At 36.6% G+C, this 25,718-nt stretch overlaps 1 protein-coding gene across 2 annotated transcripts in view; it reads right to left on the bottom strand.

Annotated features, from left to right (window-relative positions):
- Window positions 1–25,718, bottom strand: part of GUCY1A2 (guanylate cyclase 1 soluble subunit alpha 2) — a 175,593-nt gene that overhangs the window by 20,769 nt on the left and 129,106 nt on the right. The window contains exon 8 of one of the 2 annotated variants that reach the window (XM_074916225.1): window positions 9,197–9,389. In XM_074916225.1, coding sequence (XP_074772326.1) covers window positions 9,197–9,389 — 193 coding nt within the window. The remainder of the gene's footprint in view (window positions 1–9,196; window positions 9,390–25,718) is intronic. The other variant, XM_074916234.1, reaches the window with a different exon arrangement.

Raw genomic sequence — 25,718 nt, 5'->3', positions numbered from 1 at the left:
CACTGGGATAGCATTTCTGCTCCCAAGCGAGCATGGCAGGAAACTTTCTTTACCGAAAGCTAATGAAGCTACTTATGATCACATTCTATCCTGCTTACTTTATAATTTTAAGAAAAAAAAAAAAAAAAAAAAAGAAAATTGCTGGCTTTTGTCATTATACTATTAGAAAGACAGGGCAAAAACGGCCTCTGGTCACCTTTCTCCTAAAGAACAGGTTCTTCAAATTCCTTCAATATATTGGTCCTGACTTGGTTTCCCAGGCTGAGAATGAGATCATGGTTCAGAAATTGCCTCTCATTTCCTATAGCTTTATGTATATACAGAAGAAATATGTTATGTGCTAATCCTCAGTGCTCAGCAGTGAGGACATTTTTCTGCAGGAACACTCCCTCCTATATTTAGGTCATTTGCAATGTTAAGAAACAAAACAAAACAAAACAGTAGCAGCTGATGGCCATGGCCCAGACACCCCAGCATTGGCCACTTTTAAGATTCAGCTGGACAGAGTGCTGGGCCATCTTGTCTAGACTATGTTTTGCCAAGAAAGGTTGGACCAGATGATCCCTGAGGTCCCTTCGAACCTGGGATTCTATGATTCTGAGTTTCTTGTCTTCCTTTTCATGGAGACAAATAGCCAAGCAGCTGAATGAATAATGCAGACCCTCAGCGAGGACAAGGCCGAGCCACACGAGCAGTTTTTGCTTTTTCTCTCTGGCTTAGCGGAAGAGCCAGCATAAAACCTTCTGGTCTGGAAGGTTTCCTGGGTGGTGGCAACCAGTTCTGGTTGTTTGTCTCACCTTGCAGACCACTTTCAGCGCATTTTATTGTGACCAAATCAGACTGCCTGTTCTGAAAGTATGAGAGCACAGTCTATCCTTCACCTTCATCTTAAATTCTATATAAAATGTCCCCAGATTGTCCCATAGTCATGGAGCTTAAGTGGAAGTTACACAACCTCCGCAGTTCAGGAATATGCATATAACAACTAGTCTGAAAATATTCCAAAGCATTTATCTCAGCTGTCTTTGCTGCATCACTTCTGCTAATTTCCCTTAAGAGCACTATTCCAAATGGTATTTTTATAGTAAGATTATTCACAGGTTCAAAATTCTGGGTTTCACTCAAGTGGTTGGATACATAATTTACAATTCAGTGCTTAAATTGTGAGGGTCACACTACTCAAGCATTCCTATAAATTGCCTGGTACTAGGTCTGCCCTCAGCTTGTCTTCTTGATGTTTCAGGGGAGGAAGAATTTCTTAAACACTGATTTGTAGTTAATTAACTTTGACAGCTTCCCCTTCTAACCTGAAATCTTCCCAAACTGTTTAAATTCTTGTTCTGTTCCTTCCCTGGTGAAAATGCTGTTGGCTTTCAGACAAAAAGAGATGATATCTGAGAATCATCCCACTTATTTTTTCATTTTCAGTTCCTTCATACAAAAAAAAAAAAAAAAAAAAAGGTGTCAGTATGGAAGCAGAAAATGTGGTTATTTTCTAGTGGAAACAAGAAGCATTTCAATGTCAGGAGGTCTGTGTGTGAATGGAAATTAGGATCATACTTAGTGGGAACCTTGAAGCAACTTTTAAAAGCTGTAGCTCTTTTCTGCATAGATGAAATGATAGGGTAATTATATTTCAAACTGTTTTGGCAAGAAATAGTCACATCTTGATCAGTGAGTTCCTATATTCAGAAAATGAACTAACAAAGATTTGTTACTACAGAATTATTTGTTGTAAGGCCCTCTGTGGTGAGTGCATGCTTTCCACACTGATTCATACCCTCTCCCTGCCTGCTGGAAAGCAGTATCACCTCAGAGTTGTCAACCTTTGCACTTATCACTGGATGCTGTGAAGGTTAATTAATACTTATACCACAAAAGTACCTCTGCTTGCCCTCATGCTCAGCAGGAAGGATGGCTGCAATATTTTATGATGTTTTTGTGAAAAGTGGGCTAATTTGCTCTATTCCTTCCCAAACAAGATACAATCACAAACTGAAGGATCTGTCCAAAGGGAGGAATAAGACGGTAAGAGAAGTAGCCACTTAGCAGTCTGGAGTATCAACTCCTTTGGAAATATAAAGAGCAACTGCTCTGGAAACACAAAAGATGATCTTCTTTGAGAACCATATGTCTACAGGTAAAGGAATAAATGATTTACCCCATGCACCAACTCAATTCTTAGCTGCTTAGAGAAACAGCAGTGCTGAGGAAGCACTTGCCTAGCTTCAGCTTGTTCTAATATACCTTGAGTTCCACCATGAGGTCTTGAGAGGACACATTGCCTGTACAGTGTGTGTAAACCTTTGAAACCTCCTCCCCAGTGCTGTGACTAGTGCTTGCTGGACATGGTCACCACATCCCAGCAAATTTTGCAAAGCCCAGCAAATGCCTGCAGGTTTGTTTGGCTGCAGGAGCATGGCATTGCATAATTTGTAGTGCTTAGGGGCCTGTCTTTTCTCTCGCCCTTTACACCAGGCTTGTCTCAAAAGACACCTTCAGGACATGCAGTCAGGCCAAATCCTTCCAGAGTCAACAGACAGTAAGGAGCACGCAACCAATCCTGGTGGTGATGCAGCCCATTCTTGGCCAGGTTTCTGCTCTTGCTTGCCAAGCTTGCCACTCACTGTCCCCTGACCACGGCAGGAGCAGTTGAGGAGAATCAGCCTCCCCAGAACAACATACAGCATCTTCACCTGCCTGCATGGTTTGCTCCCCTCTGTCCTCCTCAGGCCCTCCATAAAATGTACAGTTCCTGAGATAAGTACCATAAACTGATATATATGTATATAAAATATGTATTATAGAATAACCTTCAAACACATGCTCATATTTCATTAGATATGAGACTAATTATACCATTTGCTGCTTCAATAAACCATGTAACACGAATGTAATATTCAAGTTATTAAGAATAGCCAAATATTTATTCACCTTTGATTTTGTGTGTGTATATATATATATATACACACACACACACACACATTTTAACCTCTGTACAAGGAATTTCCATACACCCTAAATAAAAGTCAAGTCAGGGTTTGGCAATTTGGTGAATCAGAGTTGAAAAAGCACCCACTCAGAACTGAACATGAGCGTAAACTTCTTTTAGCAAAATTGTTTTGTATAGACCAAAATTTGAACAATATTTCTAAAACAAATACAATGCACTAAAATAAAAGAGAATATGCATGGCTTTCCTAAATATAGCATGCACCAAGAAAAGTGAAGCCACCAGGTCAGTTTCCTGTGAAAGGTAATATTTATGGGATAGCTATCAACAAAAGAAATGGTTCTTTCTGCCCTAACTCTTAGAGAGCTGTAAAAACTGTAGTTAACCTTGTTCACATCCACCTATTAATTGGTACAATTAGGAAAATTTAATTAATGGGTTCCCAAATGGGTTATCAGAAGGTAACCTGCTAGACTGCTGATCCCTTCCTCTGTAGCAACAAGTATTGGGTCACCTCACCAGCTGGGCATCTGGTTTGATAACATATGCCAGCTCATTTGTTTCCTTATGAATTCAGATGATAAATTATTATGGTACTCATTAGAAATATCGGTAGGTTGCACATAAAATTAACTGTATAAAAATATGAATTTGTTACTGTAATGCCAAAAATCAGTGCACTTGGTTACAAATTTTAGTGGGTTTGAATTTCTCCCTCAGTTTCTATACATGCTAGAAAGACCAGGACACTGAAAAAAAAATGACTGTGTCTGGATCTAATTCATTTCACATTGGACTTTGCTGGGGTTTTTTAAACTCTGAAAGCTCATGTATTGGTGTTCTTCTTTTATTTAGATCAACTTAATAAGATTATGAAAGGACTAGCCATGACTTTTTAATGCAATATATTGTATAGCACATGCAGCTCAGCATGGTGATTGCCTGTCCATGACCTTTAATACTTTTATTTCACACTCACCTAAGCAGAAGAAATTCTGTGTCTCTGCTCCTTGTTTGGGACATTAGAAAATTAGGCTCAGTGAACAGGATTGCACCATTACTAGTAAAGACCCCAGGCTTTGCACTGTTCTAATAGTGCAAATCCCTGATCCTCAGGACTTGTCTGGATTTGTCTAGGCTTGAGCTTTTTGTAGTTTTAGCAGCTGTCTAGCAGTCAGATGACTATTGCCTAAGTATGTTTTAGCTTTAGTTTAGCTGTGTGGAACTGTGGTGTAGCATATGCTGTTAACTGATGAACAGTGATCTAACACAGAGTTATTCTGCGTAGAGTGAACTATCTATGAACCTTGAATAAAAATGTAATGTCATGAAGCACTAGCACAGGAGGACAGCAGAGGCCCCAGGACTGTAATCACAAATCACAGTGACTACGGGAGTGCAGCCTTATGGAGGCAAATGACATTGGGAACAGAAAACCAAGAATAAACCAGTTAATTTTGACTGACTTTTAATACTTTAGTTAGATGAACAATAACTTTTTGTGTCCATGTATAAGCTGTGTTCCCTTTCTGGCTATAAATAAATTGCCTGTCCACCAATATGTCCCCATGGTGAACTGACCAATATAAAAAGAAACAGTTTTGTAAAGGATGCTCAGAAATAAAATTTAAAATAATCTGAAAGGGCTCTTGGAGAATAAATCCATTTGTTTATCCATATGAGGCAGAAAAATGCAGATGTAGATATAGATATAACCTGTAGGAAAAATGATATAGATAGATATAACCTGTAGGAAAAATAATTTTATTAAAATAAAAATCTATAAGGAGTTTATAGAAATGCACACTTTCAAATTAAAATCCCTATAGAGATGTATATACACCCTTCTTAATTACCTAAAAGTAAACCTTTTTCCATACAACATTTTGTGAAATAGGTGTTGAAAACCTACTCAAGTTCAGCAGTTTTTAATCATTTTTAAAGGCTGAGGGACAATTTAGGCAGGTGAACTAGCAGTGACCTCACCCAGCTCAATAAGAAGGTATGCTTGGCTGCTCTCTCCTAAATGAGATAAGGATGTGGGATACAGGCTGTTCATCTTTGCCTAAACTCAGGTCCCAGATGTATAGCCCAACATCTGATAATGGAAAGTATCCATACCCATTATCTGATGTCAGAAGCACCTTCTCCACAAGGGAAATACACTTTGAAAAGACCAGAAGTGGAAAGAAGAGGTAAAAGAATTAATTTTTAAATAGTTACTTGACAAATAGCAACAATTACGTTTATTTGCTCTGATAACTGCTTTGAGATCCCAAGGCATTACACTGTAATACTATTAGGGAAACAGAATGAATGTATGCATACTATATTAATATCTGATAAATATCATTATTCAAGGCTGAAACAAAGAATTTAAAAATATTTTCTCTATCTTCTGTGCTGAAGAAGAGTCTCGTGAATCTCACTGTGTTTTCTTCCTGAGTATGGAAAATAGGGTAATTTTATTCAGTTCAGGATAATGTAGATGAATTACATAAACCTTAAGCTGGATTTGCTAGCTTACTAAAGGAACAGAGAAATGTGTTATTCTTCTCCTATTCCTTCCTGTCCACTCCCTCTCCGGTTTCCACATGTTTCACTGGAAGTTCTACCAATGCTGTTCCAGTGCTTTCATTTCACAGTACTCAGTGACTCAATGCAAATGGGGCTTCAGTCAAAAGACCTGTCTGAGTCAAGAGAACAAGATACTGTGAACAGAACCGAGCTTTTATCCCCAACAGATTCAAAGACCACCTTTGTAAGAGGTGCTGTTTCACACTGCAGAGCTGTGCCCAGACAGGTGTAACTGGAGCAAGGCTGCTGCAGGTTCCCTGCTGCTGCTAGGCAACACGACATCTTGTATTTATAATTTTAGACTCTGATTCTTACATAGGCAGATTATGGGCTCACAGGGAAGTGTCTGAAACCAATAATAGGCATTCTGAAGTGTGATTATCATTTGAATGCTGATGATGCTTTATAATGCATAATCTGTACTGTAAAATGGAAGCTGATAAGTATTAGACATGTTTCCAGTATCTGCATGCTTTGTAAGCACAAAAACTGTACCAGAATTTTCATCAGTGGGCATGATAGACAAACATGTAATGATAAATGCCAGTAGTTTTAATTAATTGAAAATTCTGTTATTTTCACACTGATTGCAAAATTATATACTTTGGAAAACATTGTTTCTTATATAATAAAAATATTAACTGAGTACACAGCAGCACAGTATGATCAAATAGAAGAATTTGATGGAATAGAAGGTCAGCTATAAAGACATTTCAGTTTGTGATTAATCACTTTATTTGTACAGAGCAAATTATATACTCACACAAATTATATTTAAGAAAAGTTATATACAGATGCATCAGATTACTACTTGTTTGTTTGGATAATACCAGTATATTATGTTCAAACCTCCTAGGTCACCTTCAGAAGCTGTGAATAATCCTGCCCTATAGAGTATTTTGTAATTGCAGTCTCTCCTGGCCACTGTGTCAGCAGTGTCATTTCTTGACTTTTTCCCTCTGTCCTCATGCTTTCAACCATGCCAGAAGGTATGAAGTAGCCAAACTCATGCACGTTAATTTTTTCATAAAATTTTCATTCAAACATATATTTTCTTGCTAATTCTACTTCCTTTACCTGTAACTATGTCTATCTGTTACCTGCACTCTGCACTCAGTTCTCTGAACCGAGCACTGAATTTGTTCAGCACACAATGGTGGATTTTTTACATGGTACAATAATGCAAATAAATACCAGTAATTCTGTATTTTGTTGTGGTTTTCCAGTTTTTATAGCATTACTGCATCATCAGTCACTTTTCTACTATCTTCCCTTTTTGAAAGCAACAGTCTAAATTTGTAACTTTCTGAAAGGTAAAACCCATGATAACCATGTAAGGTTAAAGTTTGGTCATTCTGGAAAAAACAGTCCTATTGCTACTGGATTTCTAGGATTAAAGGGAAGTGAAAAAAATTACAGCCCTCTTTTTCATAAAACCTGGAAGACATAAAGGGTGAGAAAATCTGACTGACATTATGCTAGTTAGGTCTTAGTATGGATTAGGAATGCTCTCCAAACCCCAGTTACCCTCATCTGACTAACTAACAGTACGCTATGACCAGTGGCAGCCAGGTGGAGGTGAGACACAGACAAACAGAAGCCATCTTCTCCGTGCTACAGTGTACTTGGAGTCAGATAAAGGGCAGCATAAAAGCAAGGATTTCTAACAGACTCCATATACAAGCCCTTAAACTGGCTTCCAGAACAGACCTTTTACCAGCAATGTGATGAAAATAAAACATACTATCATAGAATTGCTTAGGCTGGAAGAGACCTTTAAAGGTAACCTGGTCCGATCCCCCGGCAACATCAGGGGGATGGGACATCAACTAGATCAGGTTGCTCAACAATGACCACAAATCAGAAGAGGGGCTGTATCCCTCTTGCAACCAAACTCAACAGCACTGGCACTGGTAGACTGGAAGTGACCCTGACAAGAAAAGAGTTTAGTGCATCACTGGCCTCGTGTATACTCACTACTTATATTTCCAACTGTATTTTTCTTGAAGTAACATGAAACTGTCTAGTTTATCAATTTCTGCTCTCAGGGACACAAACTTCAGCAACACCATAGCCCTGAAAAAGTACAAACTGCACTTTCAGAGTATCTCAAAGACCTTCTGGGGTTGGAGAACATCCCTTTATAAGAACTGTTCCTGTACAAGAAAAGTTCATGTCCCTATCACAAGGCCTTTTGTCACTTTTTGCCAGAATCACTTATCTCAATTGTACAGAATTAACACCAAAGGCCCTGCTACTGGATAAGTTTTCAAAACTGGGACACAGCTGGTCAGCAATTTTGTGTTCTTTTTTCAAACAATGTTTTAGAAGGTTTCTCCTATCCCACAGTGGAAGACCAGGAACCAAAGCCACTAGAATACTGTACCTGGAAGGTCTCAAAGACAACTTCTTTTCAAGTGACACCAAGTTCCTAACAGCGATTTCCTATATATTAACTGAATTTATTTGTATTTAAATGAACATGATTTTCTATACCAAATAGTAGGTTGGGTCTGTGTTTCTCTTGCATGTTACCAGACAGCTGTATGAATCTGCTTCCATTCATTTTATGATCAAAAGTCTATTCAGTTTTTCTGCCTCTTGTCCAATTAACTACACTTGCTCCATTCTGTAAATCTGATCTTGAGTGAATGGACTCTACAGAAGAATGTAATTTTATTCACTAGGTTTAATTACTTTTAACTTTATTTTCTGACTGATTTACGTTTTAGCATATCAGACACCGAAATACTTGGATGAAGAAATCCCTTTTAAAACTTTAATTTACATAGAGAGGTATTGGAAAAAAATATTGAGATTCACAGTCTGTATGAGAAGAAAAAAAAAAAAAAAAGAAAAGCAGTATTACTTGAACAATTGTGTACAGATTTACCACAGAAAAACAGTTACAAAACCTGAGCAAAGCCGTACTTCAGACAATTAGTTCAGATAGAGAACATTAGTAAAAGAGTAAGATTGAGATCTCCTGCCAAAAAAATTGAGTACGTCAGTAGTAATCTAAGCAGCAGAAATTCTAATAGTCAAGCTGTCAAATTTGAACAATAAGGAACACCTTTTTTATTTAGGAGCTGTTCCTCATAACCAGATTTAATCAAACTTTCCCTCTATTTGCATAATTTCCTCAAAGAGCTAGAATAATGCTTTGCCATTTTCAATCTTTTTTCCTACATTAAGAAAATGCTTCAATCAAGTGTCTCTTTACAGTGCTAAATAAGAAATTTTGTCTTCAAGAAAGCATAAAAACTCTTTCAAAGCTGGGCATCGCTGGCAAAATTAAAGACTTTCTTCTGAGCCAATGAGAATATGCTTCTCTCCATAATCTGTGTCTAGCAGGTGGAATCAAAATCCCTAGCCTAAAGCTGTTAATAATGCATAAAACTACGGTGCTTTGGGAGACATCTTCTACTTCCTCAGTTACACATTATTTTAGGCAAGAATGGTTGACCCTCCTGCTTCCACTGTCTGACTTTGCACATTCTGATGCACACCTGCAAACACTGTCAGCCTCAGGCCACACCTCGTTCCAGCTGTCCTGGTGCCCTGCTGTCTTTCTGTTGAAGTTCACATGTTGAGGACAGAACGTTACAAGACTGAACTCAAAACAGGCTGAAATAAAAACAGTATGAGAAGGCTAGGAGGACTTACTGGTATGTGGTTGGACTGACATTGATGCGGCGTGGGTGACTTCCTGACTCGAACTTGCTTGCAAGGGTGACATTGTTCCCAAAGAGACAGTAACGTGGCATTCTTACACCAACAACGCCGGCCAGCACTGATCCTGAGTGAATGCCTATCCTCATCTGGAAAAACATGAGATCCATGTCAGTCTGTCTCTCTTGTGCTGTCCGCAGTAATGACATTAGCACTTATTTATAAGCGAGTCACAGCAACCCTTTCAGAGAAATAATAAACCAAAGAAAAGTGAACTGGAAGAAAACAAGCTCTCCCATTCATCTAGCTTAAAACAGATGCAGTTAAAGAAAAAGAAAAAAAACATGGTTATCTCTACTAAAATTATTTTTTCATCTGTGCACATTTTCTGGAGAGTACATCAGTCAAAACAGGAATCATGAACAGAATAGGATGGGGTTACCAAGAGTTGCTGCAATATCAGCCATCTAATTACACAAATAGATACATTACAGAGGGTTATTTTTGCCACCATTTCTAACACAGGCTTTAACGTAAAAGACACAAATTTTCTCAAACTGGCAGAATAGTAAAGTGGAGTGGATGAATATGGTACTTTTATCTTCTTCGTATTTTTTTCTTCCAAAGTCCTCAAGGTCTAAGGTCTTTCTCACTTTGTCAGACTAAGAGATATTGCAATGGTGAAGATGCTAAAGATTAAGGCACCAATGATTTTTAAAATAATTGTGTGTCCCCCAAAATAAGTAGAAATAAATCTCCAGCAAATTAAAAAACCCCATGTGGCTATTCTAGATATCATCCCCTGTAACTGTCCAAGATGTGGTGATTACATTGATCTGTAAAGCCTGAACTCACCATCCAAGTTTCTTTCAGAGTGAATAATTGAACAGAGACTTATTCTGCACACATTTTGGCAACCACTTGTGTTTGCCGAGAAAATAATTTTTACAAGTAGAAAAGTATTTTTCTCTTGTTAACTTTATAATATTAAAAAATGAAAAGAAGATATTTATACGTTCTGAGGATACTCTCACTCATAGTAACTGAACTGCTGCAAAACATGAGATAACGTGAAGAAAATAAAGAGCAGCTAATAAAACAGCGGGTCTGATGGGGTCTGAATGAGTGACTTGAATACTACTATACTCAATCTTGTCCTTTGATTTAATGCACAGTTATCGCACTGTGCTTTTGTCTGTCAATCCCTATTTTTTAAATAATACAATACATATTTACTCAAATATGTACTGTACTCATTTTTTTAATGTTAAGGCAAATGCCAGCATTTTATAACCTTGGTGTCCATGAAGTTCTATGAACGTATGGGACCCCACATTATTTCACTGACTACAGTCCTTCCTGTGCGTCCAAGACTTTTATCATGCAGATAAGCATCCTCTTCATTTTGTTCCTCTCTTATATGTCACAGACAATGGTTATAGCATTATATCTGCTATACACTAAGCCCATGCATAACCTAAGAACATGCTGTTCTGCATTCAGTGTGATATTACTTACAACATTCTCACAGACAACATAAAACCTTCAATCTTCACAATAATGCTGTTAATTACAGACTAGGAATTTTTTTTTTTAAATCTATTAATAAATAGCACTCAAATTTAATTAATCTTTCAAACCTTTACTACAGTTTGGAAGATAGCTATTGAAATCCTTCAAATACTCTATCCTATTGGGCTGGGAAGCACTCACAAACTTGCTTTGGCTTTGAACATCTGTGCAAACCCATCACACCTGCATTATTTTGGTCATATTTTGGGGCATGAAGACTTCCTGCTTTTACCACAAGATACATTTAAACTCCATTGTTTACTTCCAGTGAAAAAAAAAAGTGCTCCTGCAGTCAAAAACTGAGCAAACAGCCCTTCTGCGTATTAGTGAGGTCAGTATCTGCCCTCAGCAAAAGATTACAAGCAGAAAGTCTTGCTCACACGATAGCAAGTATGCTGTCAGCTTTCAATAAACAATAAAAAACTTATTTACAATGTCTTGTTTGTGAGATGGGAGAAGAATTAGTTATTTTGCACACAATTCTAAGAATAGAGCTAATGCTACCTATTTGTTCCACTCCTACTCTGCATGTTTATTTAAGAATCACAAATAAAACACCTGCTGTTACCTCTTCTAGGTTACATTCAATCACATGTGAAGGCCAGACTGAAACTGTAAGAAAAACCACTAGCTGTGTTTTGCTGTTGAAAAGTGGAAATGAAAGTATACATTAGAGTGGAAGGAAAATCTGATAGCAAAAAATGTACTAAGAAAATGAAATTTACTTTTGCAATATATGCAATGAAAGTTAAGTTGTTGGTGGTTGTTTTTCTGCTTTCACTCTTGAAGTGCTTCCTCTTATGTGTCCACACAGTTTTGTATCATTCAGTGCTTCAGTGAAATAGGGCTTCCAAAGGATTTCCAGATTCTCAGGAAGAAAATTTTAGGCTCTTTTGAAGAACCGAAACCTCACTCACACACTAAATGCTTTCAAGAACTTTTCTCACGATTGTCTCAAAAAGACACTAGGGAAATGGCCTTTGTGGTTATAACTTTTCTGCATGTGCCAAGGAAAACAGATTTGCTGGAAAAAAAAAAAAAAAAAAAAGACAAGCTGATATATCACCCTTAATATAAAATATTTTCCTTTGCAAGATTAGGAAAATTAAGCTAAAGCCATGCCAACTTTCACAGAAAAACTGAGACTGGGAGCAAAAATAAATGGATATTTAAAATTTCACTTAAGAGTACATAGTTTAGATCTTCTGTGAACTGCTTGACTTTCAGAAGAAGAAAGGAAAAAGCTTTTCTACTTAATATAGTATGTATCTAAAGAGATTTTTAAAACCTTTGGTTTGTCTGACTACACAACATTTTGTGTTCTGTAGTATCTGTGATTTTTTTTAAAAAACATGCTCCTACAACAAAAAATGTAGATGTTCTCATAAACACAGGTTAAACTACATAGAGCTACTGATAAGAGTGCCAAAATCTGAAGTTTTCATTGGGTGCAAGAAAGTTGATACAGGTTTTCTCACTAAACCATAGAGATATATGCCCAATACAAGGCAAGTTACACCAAGAATGCCTTGCAATAAAGCTCCACTTCTGCTTCATTATATGGTTCTCTACAAGAAAAAGCCTGCAACACTGATGCTATTGCCCTGAAGTATTCCTTGCTGTGTCTTCTTATATTGAGAATAACCATTATATTGGTCATATATTTCTTTTTAGTGAAATATGATTTTCATAAAAATGTCTTTTCAAGATTTTATTTCATCTGCAGATAAGGTATTCTGTTTTTTTCCTCACTGAGTTGAAAAGTGTTAACAGTTTAAGGCTTTTTTTTTTTACAAAGGAAGAAAACGTGTAATCAAATTATTAGTAACAAGACACTGGGGCACATTAACCTCTCACATTAAGTTTGCAGCAAAAGAAAATCTGCCTAGAGCTTGACTTAGAACAATAATATCAGTTATACATGTATATCTATAGTTCCCAAGCTATATTGTATATGCAGCCCTTATCATTGCTTTCCCAGAACAGTTATCGTTAAAGAATATTAATAACATATGAAATGCACATTAGGTGGCAACACTAGCATGCATTATTTGTTTACCATAACTATATTTATTCATTTATGTCCTTTAAATATATGTATAAAATATAGATTATATGTATAATTTACACTTAAATTGAGCATTTTTAACAGAATGCATGCTCTTCATCTGTGCTGACTGCTCCTTTATGTGTCCTTAATTAGCTGGCTAATGATAAAAGGGCAGCATATAACTGAGACTGCAAGTTCAGAGGCATTAGGCATACAAATGGAAAGACAGCTCTTTAGAAATAATTACAAAGAGAAGACAGATGTGGAAAAAAAACCCAAAAAACAACCAACCAAAAAAACCAGAAGATACCAGACCCCCATAGTTAAGGAACAGTGAAGAGATGGACAAAGGCCAAAGGCATTTCTAGAGTGGAATATTGGAAGGCACAATGGGGAATGAAACATGAACAGGTGTGAAAAAGAGCAAGAAACCTGTGAGAGGCCTTTTAGATAAAGAGGAACAACTTGAACTGGCTGCAATGGATTTACCGTGGAAAATGACAGGGGGAGGAAAGATTCATTAATTTGATCTTTGAAGCAGCTGTTGTAATAGTGAGGTGGAGAAAAGCTGATGTGAGTGTCAGAGGCATAAAATAAAAGCAGCCTGCATTGATCAGTGGAGGATGAGAGGAAAGACATAACTACGTGGAAAGGAAAAAAAGCTTACAGAAATTTTAAAGAAAATGTAGCAGTATTTGGATATTGGGTAAGGCAGAGGAATCAGAAATAGCTAACACCTGAGTGACAGGAGGGATAGTGGTTTTGTATAATAGTGATAAAGGAGGTTCACAAGGAAAGATAAAAAGCACTGGAGCTATGGTCATTCTCTGATGGGGAAACGTGACAGAAGTGGTATCAATGAGAACTGATAGTCCAGACTGGACTAAGAGAGAAAAGTCAAGAACAAACAAGGATGATCAATATAAAAATATTTTGTTTGTCTGAATTGAACGTTCTATAATGTGTTTTTTTGATATACTGAATCTTAAAAGAGTTGTGTGCTACCCCTTTTTACACCTCCTCATTGCCAAAGCATGATTTTCCCTTTTTGTACGTAGAAGTGCTGGGTTTTGTTTTGTTTTCACCTGCTTTCTGGTTTCTATCATTTCCAGTGACACCATATTGAAAACTGCACTCTTCCATCAAAACAGCCTATTCCAAGTGAGGTGAAAGTAAATGCAACACTGAAAACTCACAACCCATCTACACTCTATGGTGAAGAGGCAAAAATATTTTATAAAAAATAAAGGAATGCAGTAGCATGCCTAAAGTAAATTTCATCATTGCTGATTTATTTCTTAATAGCTTCTTCTGTTAATCAGTACGTTCACAATAAGCAAATCCAATAATTTGCTTTATGTTCAAAGCTCCTGAGCTTTTTGTCTCTTGAAACCCTGATTAAAAATTCATTCTCCTTTCTCTCTCATTTCCCCACGTAATTTTTGAGGAAAAAAACCTTTGACATTAAAATGCAAGTGGAAAGACACCATTCTACAGTCTGAGAAGTAGCCATTGTCTTCTCAAGAACATTTTATAAAACCTCCTCAAATCTAACATTTTTGACCAATATATGTCTGCATATTGATAACCAATTGAACACATTAAAACCCATATTTCCCTTCAGTCAAAACTGGGACATTGCATTACAAGACTTAAAAACACTTTCTTTATTAATTAGACCACAAAATAATGGTTCAAGCTCTAATTCCTGAAAGAAAAATTAACTAATTTTTTAATTATTCTTCAAGCTTCTTATGCACATAGTGTTGTTCAAAAGTTCCTGCAATCTTGGTTAAGGGCTTACAAATCTATTTTAAAAAGTGTAAGTGTCGCTCAGTTCAGAAGATAAAGGAGACATCAGAGATATTTTTCCAAATAGGCAACAGCATGAAGAGTTACATATAGCCATGGCAGTGAGGAATGATTTCGGAGTTGAAAAGTCAAGTCTTTTTGTGGACATTATTGAAAGGCAGAGTAGGAAAAAGAAGAGCCGGTGGGTACCTTTCTTTTTTCTTTGCCAGTAAGGAGCAGTTAATGTTATAACAGGCAAGCAGACTTTCCAATTCAAAACAGAGGTACAGGTAACCTGTCTTCTGATAAGCACAGGGAAAAAAAACATGCTCATTTCCAAAATTCCCTCTCTGCAACTAGTAATTTTTAGTTCAGGGATTTCCTGAGCCAAAAGAAATTATTTTTGTAGAGAAAAGGTGTTTGGTGTTCACAGTTCCTCCTCAAATATCAACTACGATAATATTTCATGGGAGTGGTAGCTGTACACATTCTTCCCACTGCACACACTGAGAGAAGGACCTTAATAAACAATTCTCACACTCTGAAAAACATACTCCCATGCAGGAAAGACTCAGATTGCCTCACAGATTAACTGCATCCAGAAGGCTCAAAACTCATTTTCACAGAACTGGCTGCCTTACACAGACACTGAGCTGAAGTGAGGGCAGGCTGGGAAGTAGGTGACACAGTTTAGAAAGAAACCACAGGCAGAAGTAATCCCCCACTCAGCCAGCCTGGAGCATTTCAAGCCTTAATAATGTGACTGACTGGCAGCTGCTCAAGACTGTGCTGAGCTGGTAGCTGAGCTGAGGGCTGATATGTGGCAGTAGCTGTATGGAAATCCTTCCAGGCACATGGATGTCCCAATCCAGGAAAGCATTTAAATACAATAGGAAGCGTTCTGCTGAATCAGGACTTTGAACATCACAATGTGGATATTTGTACACTACCGTTTCTCAGACAGACAAATTACTTCTCACTTGCTTCCCTAACATACTGAGTTATCCTCTGTGTTCCAGGAAGGACCTTCTCCTTTCTGCCCTTGCAGTATCCTTCAGAAAGGAAAAAGTCACCTCTTGCAGAGTGTTGTAGCTATTAGTCCACGATACATTGCCAGATCCTTTCAAACAGAATGTGCCAAATTCTTAAGACATTATCTGCTCTAATATTTTGTAACAGCTTCCACAACAGTGCTGTCTCTAAATCTCTACATATGGAAATTTATTGGTAAAATGTATTAACGCAAAATAGACTCTACAGAGCTCAAAGGTCTAAAATCTGGGCCACACACTGGTGAGTCAATGTGCCTTTCTGCTCCTTCAAAGAACTGCAAGTTGACAGGACTGACAGCTATGCCCTGACATATGCTTTCGTGTGTGGGTTATCTGTATTCTTAGATAGATTTATAAATATCACAGTGTCTTTCTGGAAAGGGACATATGACAGTACAGCTCACTACAGAATTGTTGCCAAGGAACAGACCTGCTCAGAGGAAAATTTAGATCACTTTTAATTTCACAAGGTGTTCTATAAAACTAAACTACAGGATATATTCCCCTCATGTTTGAACAACATTCGGAGAAATGAACACAGCTTTTTTCTAATGAGAATTTCCTAGATTTCTTACTCAGACAGAATTATTCAACCCGTCTGAAGCAAAAGACACAGAAAATTATACAAGGACAGTGAAAAATACAATAATAAACTAACCTTAGGATCAGTAAATCCATTTTAAATAGTTATTGGGTAAAGCAATCATGTGATTTGTGTAAAAGATACAATGATAAAATTAAATTATAAAAGTGATAAAATTAATCATTTTATCATTAAAATGATATAAATAAAATTATACATATTAAATATGCCCATCTGTGCACTATGGCCTTGGCATACAATTTTCTCTACTGAATGTGGAACAAGAAGCTATGAAGTTTTTTTACACAAAGAAGTCGCAGACTTGAAGGATTAAATTCCTTTTCCATTTTCCCTTAAGTTCTTCCATTATGATAGCACTGCTCTGAATAATGGTTGGATTAAACGACCTCCAGAGCTTCCTTGCACCTTCCTTTATTTCATGATTCTATATTTCATATGCTATGATGAAAAATTATACCCCTGTGAGTCTTCACCAGCAATATGAAGTAGAATTAGATGAAGTAAAAATGAAAATGAAAGACTCAAACTAGTTTTGGGGGCTCATTAGTTCTAGCACCAAAGGAAAGTTTATACTAGGGCAAGAATTTTTGTGCCAAATTCTATCCTGAGGCATCACGTGAACACACTATTACCATTGCTCAGGGTCTGGGTTAGAAGAAGATGTGGGTCATCTGTAAGAAAACATTTGACATGAAATTATTTACTGGGGGGTATAAACCATGTAAATGAAAATTTCTAGAGTTGCGAAACAATAGAATAAGTCCTATATCTTTCCCCTAAGTTTCCAAAGAAAAGACATTAATGTTAATATTCTTCTTCATAAGCTGCTTCTCCCTCACCAATAAAATGTTGCATTTCATTGCTGATATAGCATTTAATCAAAAACTTTTTTTTATTGTTTTCTTTGAATAGTAATTTCCACAGCAGGAATTTAATTACTATGTGAATCTGTGTGTTCAGGCACTTAAAAAAGAGCTAATCATTCAACCAAGCCCACATAGCAGTGGAGGATTTTTCCCAGCCTCCCCTCCACTGACAACCAAAAAAGAAAAAAATTCATCAGAAAGTTCTGTTTGATCCTTAGTGTAGGAGGACATCTTTGTCTCACAGTGCCATCATATGACATATACTGAATGGACTGGGTGATATTTTAACAAGGAAAAATGACACATGCTCAAAATATTTAAGTGAACAAAAAACTGTATGCTAAAAAAACCGTTGGACATAAGAGTTTTAACCTTAAGAAACAGTCTTTGACACTTCTACTAATTTAAGGTAGATTTCACCTTAATTTCAACCACCTAGAAGTTAGGCAGTTCATTTAAGTTAGATTTCCAGACAGCTTCTAAACCAAGGAGGTCAATAACCTCAAGGCTGCAACTCTTCACATTCCAAAACTGGCACCTAGAAAGGGCCATATCAGTCACTCCTGAAGGTGTCTGATTCTCTCAGTGGAACAGAGAGGGACATTTAATGGTAGGTTTAGCCTAGACTACTCATGCACAGACAGCTAAAGACATGAGAGATGAATCCAACCCTCAAGACTGGCAAAGTTGACGCACCTTGATCTTTGCTTAAAATAAGCTACACTCCTATGCATAAAAGATCAAAGAAACAGCTGTTGATGGATAGGACCTCATCAGAAGATCATTCTATTTGTGGAACAGCAGAAATTTCCTCAGATATCTTAATATAATGGTCTTTGAAACTAGCCTGAAATCTTTGAAATTGTACAATTACATGACCTTTCAACAGAAAAGTCATACTTTGTCTTTTGATCATAGTACATGCTCTTATGCACAGATGAAATTCATGCTGATCTGCTTTAGGAAGAGTATGGAACTAATCAACAAGGATCTGCTGCATAACAGCTTTAAAATCTACAGAAACCATTGATGCATAAGAATCTTACAGTTTTACTATTAGAAGCAACCTTATCTAGCCTATGTACAATAATGATGTATCTGTATCAAGATTCTTCCCAAAGGCTTCTACACTGTTAGAGACCTAAATTGTTGCCTATGCCATTTAAACCTTTACTACTGCAAGGTGTTTTAATACTGTTTGTAGAAAGAGGAGATACATTTGAAGTGTGTAGTTTCTACTCAATCCACCAGCTTGCAATCAGCAGCAAGGCAAACATAATCATGATAAAAATTTGATTAATCCCCCTCCTCCATGTGGACACAGCAGACACAAGGAAAAAAAAAAAAAAAAAAAAAAAAAAAAATCAATGGGCCAAGTTTTGCAAATATGTCTGTTCATAAATTAGGAAAAGTGGAGAGACTAGTTTCTTTAGCACCTCTCAAATGTAACAATATATCCAATTAAATACAAATACTAGAAACAAGTGAACATGAGCCCTCTTTTGAAATACAGTAAGTCAAGGCACAGTCACACGGAAAGATAAATGCTAAGAACATCCCAAACTGTGCATAAGGAATGCTAAGTGCTGCAAGTTATAACAGCTAAAAAAGTTTGCTTCCTTCAGAAGAAACTCAGGGCACTGCCATTATCATAGAGATCTGAATACTAAATGTCCAACACGATCACTCTCTCATGCTTAACTAAAGGATAAATGAGCTTGTAAAATACAGTAAGTTTCCATATGACAACTGAGGCATAGCAATACTTCATACCATATATGTTCCAATGTTAGAACAGCTCATAGTATAAGATCATCCTTACACATCTCACCCATCTCTAAAATGGTGATGATGCTGTGTTTCTTTGCTTGTTCATCAGTTCATTTTTAACAACTTCAATTTCTGTAGACTTAATGCAAGCCAATATAAGAGCTAGATAATGACAATTTTTGTCTCTCTTCTTAAGCCTGGAGTAAGTCTCCATAGCTGGTAGTCATTACCTACCTACCAGCTAGGGCTAGTTACTAATTAGGTTAGTACCTAGGTTACTACCTAACTAGGGTTAGTTACCTACCAGTAACAGGCAGTGGTAATTGCACACAAAGAGAAGAGAGGCTCTGTGATTGTATGGATCCTGTAAACAAGAGTCGAAGATTTCACCTTCACTGTAATTGGGAAGGGGTTTCTTAACAGTCCTTACTGACCTTCGTAATTCACTGTCACAGAGCTTCAGATTTATGCAGGGAAAGTGAATTTCCTCCTCAGTGAAATCAAAACACACATTCACATATAATGAATTTTTGGAAGTCTTTCAGACAGATAAATCTACTGAGTCGAGAAAAACTACTTCATACAACAAAGAGAATGAGCATGAAGAGAAAGGGTGCTGTTTTGCACTGAACTGAGGATTTTAGCAAAGCATTCACCGACTCTCATGATTCATGTATAGCCAGCACTTCAGCAAGTCAATCAAACTCTTTGATTTCTTTGATTTTCTTTTTCTTGACACCACAAACCAAGTATAACAAAAGCTAGCATCAGAACTCAGGGTACTCTGTACAGCTGTTACCTTCACTGAAAAACTAAGGTAAAAAAAGAAATTTGTAAATAAAATTATAAATTAAATCAATTAAAAAACCCACTGTATCTCATGTAAAATGTAACATTTTCTATTCCTAGATTTAAGCTGCAAATCTACAAGCAATACCTGATGATCATTGCATGTCAGATGTGCCATGAATGGAAACGAGATACTATTTTATTGTTTGTTTCAAATGTTCCAGTGTTTTCATGACTAGAAAGATTTTAACCTTATTTTCAAAGCAGTTAGCAAATGAAGACCTGATGATATTAAGAATATGACAAAATCCAAAGAGAATGAGAGAAATTGCTCTCAGATGAAGGTAAATAACTTATGGGAAGGAAAGACTTCAATGTTCAGTCTGAGTTTCCTTCATTCAGTCATCTGTCGCTCTGCATCTAACACTCACCCCCCCCTTCAGAGACATGGCAATAAAGAAAAGGCATGGGAACACATACATCTGGTTTTAGCTTGTGCATTCTGCAAAAAATTGCAATCATAAGATATATAATTCCTTTTATACATATTATGCATTTTGCAAACACAAAAATTCAATTAACATGCTTAGTCAAGATTACGTCTGCCCACATTCACAAGTTTTTATCAAATATTTCATTTTCCTATAATCCACATATACACACACAAATAAAAGCATATTTGTGCTTATATTTGTGTGAGCGAGAAAGACCAAAAAAGAAACACATGAAGACTTTAAGCCCCAATTATCCTTGAATGTTCTTTTGACAATCACTAGACAAATTAAACAATAATTCAGTTTTGGATGCAGTAGCAGATGATAGCATGGAGTATCTATAACTTTATTGCTTGTCACTGCTGTCCAGTCAACCTTTACTGCTGCTAATTGGGTGAATTCGGCAGTCGAAGGACACAGATGCCTACCGCTGGATTTTGTTCATTCAGCATTATTATTACATGCTTCTTTTCTGCTGTTGCTCTTGTCTGATTGCGCTTTATTTGGAACTTTTCCAGTCAACTTCATTGACAGTCGTCTCTCTTGGTTCAATCTTTGCTGACAAGAGCTGACAATTTCTTTACCTTTTAGCCCCATTCTTTACTCCTTTCCTCCCAAATGCATGTAAGATGTGTTTTCATGGAGAGTCCCTTTATCCTCTGCTAGACTACATTTTTCATACCCTACATACATGTCATATATGTAACTGGTGTAATTGAAAAACAGGAGTAAAATATACAAATTCTTCTCCCACAAAGAAGAAGAGTATCAACTCAACAATCCTTGTCCCTTCAAGTGCTAACCAAAAATAAAATCTACTTGTCTTTAAAAATTAATTCAACTTTTATCAGATGATATAAAAACAAGTCAGTATGAAAAAAAGCAGAAAGAAGGAGCAACCATTCAAATCACCTGAAATGAAGTGTTATTCCCACAAGAGAAAAAGAGGAAAAAAGATTAATAGAAGGTGATCTTTACATTAATGGCTTTGTTAAGATGAACACTAAAATTTTTCTGACATCAATACCAACTTTTTTGTTTATTTAGGAGGTCACCTGCGGAGAGCATGCAGCCAAAACAAGCAAATAAATTAGCTACAAACCTTTATTAAGAAAATAATAGCTCTGTAAAAATAAATAAACAACAGAAATTACACTAGAAAGCTAAATATAGCTATGACTATCTCAGGAGAAAAACAATAAAATTATTCTTGATATTATTGCTTCAAAGTCTATCTTTTAGCCTTAATAAATTAAGGGAAAACGGTTGGAGAGAAAGAAATCATTAGACAGTTCAGAGACTGGCCGCAGTTTTATGAAGATTAAATCATATCAAATATGCCTAAACTTCATCTTGCTTGTACTTGCATCTAGAAAATAAAAATAAATTATGCTGAAATTTATTTACTGTGTTCGTTAATGATATGCAATAAACAACACACATTTGAAGTTAACTGATCACACAAACTGAATCCATCTAGAAATATACTCCAAACTAAAAATACACAATTCAAGAGAGAAAATTGGAAAATTCTGTGTAAGGTCTCTTGAGTGGAGACCAAAATGAACTTGAATTAACATGCAATCGGGTCACATAAAAAGAAGTAATTTGGGGCTATGAACATCATATGACACTCCAAATAGTTCCTTCCTACAGAATTCTAGTTCAACCACACCAAAAATATTAAGTTAAAACCTAGGTACTGTCAACAGGAATGACTTCTGAAAAGATCAACAATCTGTTCAGATCTTTGAAAGGATTTGTTTAAGGGGGAGAACTAAGAAACCTATAAATATTCAGTTTGGCTAAGTATTACTCAATAGGGAGAACATGATAATCTACAAATATCTACAAGGTGTTAATGTCAAGGAGAGAGATATGGCAGATGGGGACACAACTAGAAATAAGAACATGGAAATAAAGACACAGATGAATATCCAGTTTCCCTAGGCCGAAACAGACCATATTAATGGCAGTGACAGACTCCTGAGGCAAGTGTGCTAAGCTACATCATATAAGTCTTTTCTTTAAGGCACTAATAAAACACTTGAAAATACATTGTAAGGATGTTGACAGGAAGACAGACAGGATGCTTTAATACATGTATCTCTTTTTTAACTCTTAACATCATACTGTATTTAAGGACTACTAATTAGAAAGGGGTGATACATTTGAGGATTTCAAATGACTGCCAGAAAGCCTGTCTTCCTGTCATCCTTAATAACAGATGGGATAGGAGAAATATTTTTTAAAGTCCCGAGTCCACTTAAAGAAACAGAATTTTCAACTTCAGTTTTAAATTAGGTGTACCTCAGTTCACATTTTCTTTCCAAAAACTTGGGCTGAACTAGGGCTTAAGCATTTTGAAAAGACATCTAGAAGAACTTTGAGAATCTGCTTTATCGCTTTGAACAAATCTGTGTAAAATTAGGTCAGTACTCTGCACCTAGTACAAGCAACACTCAAAAGTAACTGAAAAGTCACTAAGATACAGAGTTGTGTCCAATATTGGAACAGCTATTTCTATGGTAATAGCAGGTGTGAGAATAAGAAGAGGAACACATTCCTTTTGAGGGAAGAAATGTATCATTTTCAGCAGAATCCAGGTTGGAAAATATTAACTAAGAATTAATAATTTAAGTATTTGGGGAAGCAGATAAGACCAGGATCCCAAACTCAGAAACTTCAGCAGAACTAGACCTCACAAGATTTGTACCTTCTCAGGTCCTCACTGGGCAAAAGCAGTGGCTCCAGAGACACCAGGGAGCATCAGAGCTGGGCCTAGGAACCTGGGACCACAGCAGGGAGATGAGGCCTAAAACTTCCTCCTATAAACAGGGTATCTGTAGACTCCAGATCTGATAGCTGAATTGGGGGTGATCAAAGGGCGTGAAATTCTAGAAACCATGTGATATCCACTGGCCATCAAACAAACTGTCACTATAGTTCTTCAAACCTGCATTTCTGGAAAACATCTTTGGTATCATGGAATCAAAAACCTGTTTTGTCAGAAAACTTCTGATCCAATCAGGGTATAATACTAGAGATAAAAATTAAGAGCATGGCAAATATGTTGAAACAATTTTATTTAAAATATAAACTTGGATTTTTAATTTTTCTTTTTATAACAACATGATGATCTATGTCTAAGAACATACTTTGCGGTATCAAGTACATAACCCATAGCAAATCAGTATAATTTTTACAGTGAGAAAAAGTAATATGATTTTTTAAACAACCATCCTTGAGGAATGTGACTGTCAGTTCTGTTAATACACTGAAATCATACTTTGAACTAGTCATGTTATTTTAGGATTGGTCTGTTCCTCATAGATGACCACAGTTAAGCTTTATGTGGATAACTATCAAAATAAATCCTTTCACAGGAAGTACTTTGGCAGTTGTACATTCATCCTTCGTGATGAGAGAAAGGATCACCTCACTTAAAGGGCAGCAACCTCCAAGGTAAATGAGGCTACATCCTACAGTGGTGTTGGTTCATAGAAACAGTGCTGTTTTGAAGCACATGCCCCAGTTGTTCTTACATTGCTTCACTTTACAAAGCAGTTTTGGTCTGCATGAACTGGACCCCTGTCAGAGGAAATTAAAGCAGTAGCTCTACTCAAGATGTACCAAAGTCAAGACAGACTCTTATGGGCATATCATGGTCTAAATCAACATTTGGTCTTTCAGGTCACATACAGTGGAAACATTCAGTCCAAGGAACAAAAACAGTCCAAGTGAAAAACCTCAAGATGAACTGACTGTAGAGGTAAGGGCTTCAGCACAAACTCCACCAATCCACTGATCTTTTTCTGTTGCACTGATCTACTTGATAAGCAGGCACACCTACTGGATCATCACTTACAGGGGAAAGACAGCAAAACAGATTGCCTAAAATTAGCCAGCCAAGTGCACATTTAAAAATTTACTTTCTAAAATTCTAATCAGCAACTAATATTTTATAATAAGAAATTCATTATTAAGTAAAAGTATTATGGCTGCATTAGAAAGAAACGTTCAGGACTGAAATGTAAAATGAAAACAATGACATCTTTAATTAGAGTGGTAAGGCCCATAAATTAAGAGATTCACTTATATAAAAATGCTGGAAAATAGACACTGACTGAAATTAGTCAAAACACATTCAAGATTTCTCATTGCAAAACTGTTTAATCCCAGAAGCTTCCCACATTAGGGGTTTGGCTTCATACATTTCAAAGCTGTAGCACGTTAAATTCCAATTACTTCATAAAAGGTAGGCAGTGTGCGTACAAAAGATACTTGCAACAATAGACTGCATTATGGTGTGTCTCAAAGCTCATTATAAAGCAGCTACTACAGTGGACTGTGTCTGATAACTCACCACAATTTTTCTTCATTTAGTCTTACTTAGAAATTGATCTTGGTTTGTAAGGAAATTCACAGAAGCCTAATGCACTTCTAATAATCCCCATGGGAAAGATGAATAATGTTCAGACTACATGTTCCACAGGCACCATTCCCATTGTAGAAATGTGGGAAGAGTAATGAAAACTCCCTTCCTCTTCTCTGAAGTCAATTAATTATTTTCCACAAAAATAAACAGGAGCTTTCTTCACATCAGCAGTCATCCAAATTCATGTAGCTGAATTTAATATGTGAATTTGAGCAAAGGGAGGCAAACTTCTCCTTTAAAGCGCATACATTTCATTAATGTTTGTCTAAATCACAGAACAGTGTACCTCGAAAAACAAGCAGATTTTAAAATCATTATGCCTATGTGTGAAGAACCTGTTAACAGGGAAGTACACTTTCACATTAATCATAAGGAAATGTTGCCAAGCAAACACAAGTTCTTTGTATCTCTAATTTTTGACAAACCAAGAAAAGCTGTTTTTCTGTTTGAATTATCTTTAAAGCTATTATCTGCACTGTAAGTTTCAGAGAGGCGTACACACTCCAAGCTATGTTAAGATGAGCTTGTTCAGATCTAACCCAATACAGCCACAGAAGCGCAGCACTGTTACTGGGTCATCCCAGGGGGCTATAAGGACTACTGTCCTGACTCAAAGTTGTCAACACCTATGAAAAATTATCAGAACATGGCAAGTGCAGAGTGATACCTTTCCAGCTTTCTTTGTTTCCAACTAGTTGTGACTCTGGGTCTTCTGAGGTGAAATATATATCACCTTCTGCTGAGCCCCATGTCCTGTGATACCCTCACTAGACTGTTAGAGCTGCTTGAACTAACTGGTGTAAACCTGGAACAAGTAACTCCAATATTTGCTTCTCTCTTAATTGCCAGAATATTTATGATCTTCTTTCTTTGCTAGATTATTCAAAGCTATGCAGTGGGTTGGTTCCTCAAACATTCATTGCACTGAAGAGAGGCTTTTGTTGTAACCCTCAGGCACTAATTAATGACAGCTTACTTGACTGCAGCTTTTTCCCTTGGTCTGCCAAAAGCAAGGCAATGAAAAAACTGTCCTCTGACTCAGCATCAAGAGTCCTTATTCCCCTCTACATATCCTTGACCTTATTTAAAC

Source organism: Athene noctua, chromosome 1, assembly GCF_965140245.1.
Source record: "Athene noctua chromosome 1, bAthNoc1.hap1.1, whole genome shotgun sequence".
Lineage (NCBI taxonomy): Eukaryota > Metazoa > Chordata > Aves > Strigiformes > Strigidae > Athene > Athene noctua.
This window is presented reverse-complemented; position numbering and strand designations above follow the sequence as displayed.